This window comes from Trachymyrmex septentrionalis, unplaced genomic scaffold (assembly GCF_001594115.1).
Source record: "Trachymyrmex septentrionalis isolate Tsep2-gDNA-1 unplaced genomic scaffold, Tsep1.0 scaffold212, whole genome shotgun sequence".
In the NCBI taxonomy this organism is placed as follows: domain Eukaryota; kingdom Metazoa; phylum Arthropoda; class Insecta; order Hymenoptera; family Formicidae; genus Trachymyrmex; species Trachymyrmex septentrionalis.
Window position 1 is genome coordinate 275,325 of NW_017305310.1, and position 8,401 is coordinate 283,725.

Here is an 8,401-nt window from a genome sequence, read left to right on the forward strand (position 1 = left end):
TAGACAAAGGTCTACGTGTACATATACATAGTATGTAAATTCATGCAGAATCGTACGGGCGTTTAAGATCCAGCTAGAGGCATTGATTTTTAGACTTTGTGTTCTACCACTTATACGGTTCTACAACATATTGAACATTTTATCGTTATTTTTGTAATTATGATTTGAACGATGGAAAAATTATGAATGAAAAATATTGATCCTATTGAATATAATTTATTGCGAAAATGTTTCTATTTGTTTAAGGATAACCGTGTCGAGGTTTCAAAAGTACTTCAGTTTTTTTTTTTTTTTTTTTAATTGAACCAATATTCTACCTAACAATGTTTATATATCCCGTCGTGTAATCGGTCTGTAACATGTTTTCGCCGAAGGTAAATTATGCCCTTCTGCTTGGGAAACTTTTGGCTTTTTCTACGACGAGTGACGTGTAGGGCTGGATAAAAAACAGCACACATACGGGCTTAGAAATATTTCGTGTTCGCTTTCGTCGTCGCACATGCATAAAGGAAGACTGAGACTCTGCACGACGAGGGTCGTATGGTTGGTGTCCTTGAAGGGAGAGACTTGTCAAGTGAGAGACCGAGGGTACCAAGTTATTATGAATCACGAAAAATTCACTGGAACGCTAACTTTTCCGTTTGTAGCCCTTTAAAGGGTTCGTTACGACTCTGACGACCCATGTCTTTCAATCGCTTCGCTACTAAGCGCCTATTTCGCTAGAGAAAGTAGATGTAATTATATTAGAATGCATTGAATGTATATGAATAATTAACCCGGGAGGTGATAGCGTATTCTTTCATTTTCTATTTATTTCTTTCAATTTATCGATACTATTATATTTTTACCTTTCTATTTCTGTAAATGTTCGTTAATGTTTTTTTTCGTATAGTATGTGGAAATAGATGACGTAAATTAACACGCTTATGTCTACATAAAATTTGATATGTCTGTAACGGTCGGTCGAAAAGACCGTAGCGCGCGCATTTACGTTAGTGTTTCATCATCTCCGCCATTATTATACCTATATTAATAAATAAAAAATAAAATTATTATAATTTTCTTAGTACTTTGTTACATAGCAATAATTTTAAGAAAAATAAAAAAAAAAGATAAAATTAAAATAAAGATACCTCGTATAAATATACAATTATTTCCAGTAATTATTACGTTCCTTCGTTTTTAATTGATTAATATAAAAGCGTTATCAGAACGTTTTCTTATTAATTATTATTACTTATAGTAATTATAATCATATGTATATGTATTCTAGTTGTATAACACGTATATGTGCGAAAATATATTTCGGTGAAAATGACCAGAACATATTCCCAGGTTAATATGAAACTACATACAATGTATATTCAAAAGTACATACATACATTGAAAAAAAATACTGATATTTTGATAAACATTGGTTCGAATAGTTATCGAACGAATATTTATTCACTGTAAATGTTTACTTGACACTATTCAAAGAAATGTAGATTAAAGTTTAGCACTTTTTTTCGACGTAACACACATATGTATCCTGATTTTTATCGTATTTGTTTAACGCCACGTAAAACTCTGTTTTTATCTGCTTGCAGACAAAGCTGCGGTGCCAACGGCATCTTTTCGCGTCGTCTGGATTTCAGCGCATTCAACAGTCTGCCTCGCACCAAGCTTAACTCCTATCATATCAAGGTAAGTAATTAATGCTTTATACATGTCTATACATACACACACACACACACTTTTTGATACGTTGAGAATTTCGCTTACGGAGCGTTTGAATTACGACGCGTCGCTTTGCAAGTGGAATGGACTGGATCTTCAGGAAGTTGATCAATCGTTCACGATTACAACATTCGCAAAACGTGTCACGCAGCATTATACCGACAGAGCAGGAATCTTTTTAATTGCTTTGTAAGCGCGAAAAAAGCAAATCATTACTATTTCTCATTATGCAACGATGAAACGTAATAATTTAGCATATATATATATATAATTAAACATGGATTTAACGTGGAGTGCACTATTAATATTTTTAATTTCATCAGTCCACATATATGTTTTAAATAAGGTATAAAAAGCTGAATTAGACTAGTATCGACGGTCAGATTTAATCTCGCCGTAGGAATTCGTGAAATTTATTCCAACTGGGAGAGGAGGCTACCCTTTCCAAGCGTAAATCAGGCGTAAGAGCTACGCCCCTGGCGAATCCTTTCGCATCCCGTTCTGTAACACTGTCGTCCTACCCTAAATACGCAGAGAAATCAATACCCGAGCAGTCCGAGTAGCGCGCAAGTACAGACGTACTTACGTACTTGCGTATGTGTACGTTTGTATATGCCGGCGTTAAAGAATACTTTTACTCTCTTATGCTTTTCCCTTGACCTGCTACTCGCCGTGCAAAATCCTCGCGCGCGAACGTAAATTAACATCAACCCTGGTTAACGACTTGTCCACCTGTATCACAGGTAACACAAGTAATCCGGGAAAAGGTAAACAACATCGTTAATCCAATGGACGCGATCTCTGTTTATGCAAACGTTTATTTAATTTATTTAGCGCTGATCTTACTCAACTGATTTTCCTTATTTCTTTTTATTACAAAGATACAATGAGATTGAAAGAGAGTGAATCGTTATCTTGGAATTACACGGGGCGTAATTCTGTTAAAAGAACGTAATGCACAATTTGCTTGCGAATTTTATATCTAAAAAAGTATAGAACATTTTTTTTGGACATTTGAAATATAAGTGTAGCTATTTTCATATTTGTTTGATATTTTCGTGTGTTATTTTCATTATTATTCAATTATTTAATTATTATCAATTGAAATATTAAATGCTGATTCAGACGTAACTTTTGTTATCGATGAAAACCAACATTATTGTGAAATATTTAATAAATTATATAAATTAATTTTATAGAGAATTTTACGTGCAGTTTGCGTTAATTAATAAAAGAGATATCAGTTTGTAGCTTCTAATATTGACACGTTAGTACGAAAAAACAAGCTTTCGATATATTTTCCGTCGATAAAATATTGTGTCCGCCTTCGATCTATTATGTAACAGAAAGCTGTCTTGAGGGAGAGAAGGCTCTATAAGTGATTCACGTTTTAACCTCCGTTCCGTAATGCCTGACAAAATTTGACCTAGGACCTGGCCTCGACCTCCAAATTGCCTGTCATTTTGATGCTTGTTTGCGGGAACCGAGAAAGAAAGGATAACTGGTAAATCAACTGTTCGGCTCTCCCCTCTGAACTAGGATACGCGTTTTTGCCAAGTTTCAAATAACTTGTCTCGCGATAGAGCTCCATCCGGAGTCTCTACTCTGTAGTCTTGTTTAGAAAATCTCCCAGCACACGATCCTGACTGACAATTAAAGCAGTTAATGACGCTGCTAATTAGCGCCTGCGGATAACGCTCTTGGTTCTAAATTCGACGACGTTACATTCGCTGCACTATATTATTCATAACTATCGCTGTTATTATTGTCAGGAAATATTCGAGCGATTATTCATTCAATTTTTTTTATGCGCGGGATCATTCGTCGCGGTCATAAAATCGGTCGTAACTGTGATCGTGGAACAACTTTGCTCATACTCGATTTGATACATGTCACTGTTATCGTCGATATAATATATAAATATGCAATTGAATTATTGAATTAATATTTCAATGAAATGGCTTTTTAACGCGCTATGTACATTCCTGTATCCTTCGCACTTTACGCCGCGACATTAGAATGCACGAGTAAATGTAAGGCGTATAATATTTTTCCATCGCGCACTCTTTTATCGGTTGAAGTTGTTGCGCAATAAGGCGGCTCTCCGTGGCCGTTCTCGCGGCGTGTTTCGTCGACGAATTGGCGGCGGCTGCTGGTTCCAGTTTTTCAATAATACCGGTTCTCTCAGCTTCGCCGGCCGGCCTAACGAGAGAGCCGTTAGGTAACTCGAGGGAGATCGATCTCGTGTGAGCGTGTGTGTGTGTGTGTGTGTGTGTGTGTGTGCACGTATTGCCGTGCAGCGGCAGAGGAGGGTGTACGGAAGAGGGAACAGGGGGGAGCCTGGAGGAACCAGGGCACCATTGTAAACCGCTGGAAGCTCTTCGAACACCCTCCGAGTCCTCCCATGGCAACCGCGTCCCCGTAACAATTGCCCTGGCTCTCTCTCTCTCTCTCTCGCGTAACCCTTTCCGCGTATCGAGGGTGGGTTTTTACCCCTTTCTGCGTTGCGCGTTTCTACGATGCGAATTGCAAAACGCAAGGTTTGCCTTTTGTACGCTAAATACCGATGCGCAGCAGCGACGTTCCTCGGAGCCGCTTAAGACCCGAGGATTGCCACTGAATTGGAAGTCATGGCGATAACTTCTCCGTTAAGACCCTCCGTTAAGACGCCGTTGAAGCGAGGAGGGGGGGGGGGAAAGAATGTTCTCCACGCTTCGTTTCGATGAATTTCTTTCGCGATTCTTGTCGTTCGCTGTATGCAGTCGCGCTCTGGTTGTTTTCGCTTTGGGTACTCGCGTGCTGTAAGCTTCATTCTAGCTTCTTTCCGCAAATAATGAATAATAAAGATACACTAAAAAAAAAAAAAATGATGTGGCAACAGTATTATTTTAATTAAAAATAATCATATTGATTTTATATATATATATATATATATAATAACATTATATATATTAATGGAACAAAATAAAATTGTATTAAAACAAGAACACGATATAACTATCATTTTTTTTTCGTGTGCAGAACGAAGCTCACATGCTGTGAGCGTTCAAATCGAATACAACTTGGCAATGGTAATATACGTTTACGGAGAATATCGAAATTTGCGAAAATCCAAGAAAACTTATTTAGGAAATAAATAGAGCGGAGACGCGTTCATGCGCGCAAATCGCGACAGACGTTACAAATTTCATGTGAACGACCTCGCGGCCTGTGTCTAGCGATAAATCGGACAGGAGGAGTAGTGGAAATAGGAAAGTGGCGTGCTACGATGCAGTAAGCTCGACACACGTGGCTTATATAGATGCTAAAACTAGGAGTGGCTCGCTCCGTCGTTGTGCTTGTGAAGTTAGCGCGACATTCTATTAATATAAACAAAACAAAAAAACAAACACGTACCGACAATTCCAGTAATGCTTTTCACAGTTCCTCAGTTCCTTATTAAAGTAAGAAAAAGCATTTTTAATATTAAAAAGATGAAAATTGAAAATACAGCCTGCCAACTCTGCGAATCTAGCACGATACTTTCCCTTTAAAGTTTAAGAAAAAGAAAAAATATTTCCACTCTATAGTGTTTCCGTTAGTATTGCTTCAGTTCTACCAATGTAATTCGAAAATAAATTCCAACAATAAACTAACGTTAATAGACTTTAAATATAGGAGACATCACGGTATTTGGAAGAAAGTCATGATTAGCTGATAATTTGTCGCGATTTCCAGCGACATTTTTCGTTAGTTCTAGCAGAATTCTGTTCTACAATAAATTTTTAAATAGAGTTACGATTGCTATTTTTTTCAACGGATCAACGTGCTTCGCGAGCATTCGTTTACACTCGTCCCGTCCACGTTTTTATTCGTGTATGCAAAAAAAGCGGTCAACGTTCGTAAGGTATGTTTCTAATAACGACATGATGTCTCACGTGATTCGAAATCTGCCGCTAACAACGATGTTTACGTTACCGCGCACTGTATTTCGTTTCAAACCGTGTGAATTTTTCCCGATTGTAAAATGTACCAATTAAAGTCCTTCCTTTCCACGAAATAAACGACTCTGGATTGGTTGAATTTCTTACGCCTTACGTATTGCGCGTTACGCAAGAGCCTGTGCTCCCCGCTTTAACAATGCGTATCATAAATCCGCGTCCCATTATCCGTTTTGATTTTCCAGGCAATTAAAACGTTTACTGCCTTGCACACCGTAAACGTTGCGGAAACGTTACGCACCCGGCATGCGCGTGTCGTTTATTTTTACGTAACTCCCGCAGCTTCGCGAATTTCTCTCACCGATGTGCACGAGACGGTTGAACGACCCGAATATTATCGTTTCGTCGAACACTCGATACGCTAAGCGGTTACATCGGCGCGATAGTTTATTATTGCAGTCCGTCGCACGAACCGCGGGCTCTTTATCTCGCGAGTCGGTAAATATTGTTTCTTGGCCGCAGTGACGAAGATAAATGCATCGAATGTCAAGCGGCGCCAGCTTGCAGAAAATACTGAGCCGGCAAAATGTCAAGCGCACAATACTCCGTTTCTTTCACCCACTGTTCTTGCATAATTAAAGTTGCACAAGGTGAACAATATATAAATGATCTGCAATATTTCCAGATAAAAAAAAATTAACAACAACAAACGAGAATAATTAATTAAAGCGAATGACTTATTGTACGCTGTATAGAAAAGCATTTATTTCAAAGAGATTACGGCGAAGTTCATTTAAATGAGAGGGGTGAAAGGGGGTAGAGTATATTGTCTCTCTTCTTTGAAAATGAGTTTTGAGAGAAGTGCCTCACTTGAAGTGCCTCACCGAAAAACCGACGCTCACGCCGAGCGTTATATTTCGCCGTTGAACGTACTACATCGCTCGCATTATCTCAGCCTAGCTCGACTCTGATAAGAGATTGTTCCGTTGGCAAATATTCGCGAACTACGCTTTTTCCGACAAGGCCACGCCGTACGAGATATAATCTGTTTATAAGCTCTTTCGAGTGTGGTTCTGTTTTTTTTTTTTCTAGATAAAAAAAAAAGCTGTTTAATGGAAAGATGCGTCAACTACCCGAATTTGCTTAACTTTTGCGATACATAATTTAGTTGAATTGTTTAGCTTCAATTGTGGCGCTTTTTCACAGAAATTATCTTAATTCTAGTCTATCAAATTGTCATCTCACGTAATATTTCTTCCTTAAGTAATATTTACGAATTTATGAGATGAACAAATTGTACGAGATCGTAAGTCGAGAGCAATCTACCTCGCAAAGGATGGACCGCGTAATTTTCTCGAGGATTGTGCGGAACCCTCGTTGGTCTATGCTGAGTGGCGCTAGAGCTCTGAATGATACTCGTGTTCGAGGGAGCAGAGATTAATTAAAAGGACCGCTCTCGTAAGAACGACGTCGAAAAGCTTTTCTCGTAATTCAGTTGCTTTAGAAGAGACGGCTTTAGCGAGACCTTTCTTCCGCGAGTATCTTTTCATACGTCTTGCTCGATGGACATTGATTTTTAATGAACCGATGTCGATTGGCAGCGTTTCCGATCAGCTCGAGAGAGAGAGAGAGAGAGAGAGAGAGAGAGAGAGAGAGAGAGAGAGTTAATGGAAAATGGTATTTATATGTATCTTTCGTCGTATTTCATTTCCCTCTATTTCCGAGATAAAAGCTTTAGTGTATATTGAGATATACTCCTGTTTCTGCGCAAGAATACAAATTAATAGATACATATTTAATAGCGAATTATTATGTATTTTAATGAAAAGCAAATGCAACGTATTATACATTCGCCGGTTTGATCTATATTAATGACGTGTAAATATCTTATCGAAATGGTATCTTTTATGCGAGACATTCTTTATTTTTATTATATATACGTATATATACGTATTTGGATATGGATACGTATTTGGATTTGGTATTGGATATGGATATTTGGTATTTGGATATGGATACGTATTTGGATTTGGTATTTGCGGCAATGAGCTTTCGAGTTCCTAACGCCTAATAATAATAATAATAATAATACGTATATATATATTACTATTATGTAATATTAATTTCTAGTTTTTACGCTATCTCTCTTTTAATTTCAATTTCATATGATTGCCTAAATGTGAACTCCCGATTAGTTCGTTGCTATTAGCAAGGTTTTCTGCCACGTCCGCAGTAACATAAAAGACCCATTAACCCTCCATGGTCAAGCCAGCGTAAGAACAATCACGCCGTTTTCAGGCAGTTGTTCCCAAGTAACGTAATCTTTCTGCTTCTCGTCGCTGATGCTGATTAAATTCAAAACCAGTACGATACAGATACGAACGAAAGTTTAGTCGCTCGCGTTTCAAGCAGTGTTTTAAGTTAGGCTGTGTTGTAATAATTTTTTACGACGTAAATGAGAAAGCAGTATTAAGAAACGTTTATGCATTCCCATCTGTCTTTGTTAAATTTAGATTGAATTTAAAATTTTCATCGCTATGGAGTTCAAAGATTTTTACATTTGAAAGCCAAGATGAAATTATTTCCATTCATTGACTATTTTCACAGAAATATAATATTGTCTATGTTGCACTGATGCAACAGCAATTAAAATAGCATTTATAGAAAATTATTCAGATTAGAAATTCGGGAGAAAGTTTTTCGTGTCAAGTTTTGAAAAGAAGATATTTACAAAAAGTTATATACATATATATATATATATA

The 8,401-nt window shown here is 37.5% G+C and overlaps 1 protein-coding gene across 1 annotated transcript in view; it reads left to right on the forward strand.

Annotated features, from left to right (window-relative positions):
• The window catches only part of LOC108748161 (headcase protein), a 160,167-nt gene that overhangs the window by 31,175 nt on the left and 120,591 nt on the right, over nucleotides 1–8,401 (forward strand). The window contains exon 2 of the mRNA XM_018486191.1: nucleotides 1,590–1,686. Coding sequence (XP_018341693.1) covers nucleotides 1,590–1,686 — 97 coding nt within the window. The remainder of the gene's footprint in view (nucleotides 1–1,589; nucleotides 1,687–8,401) is intronic.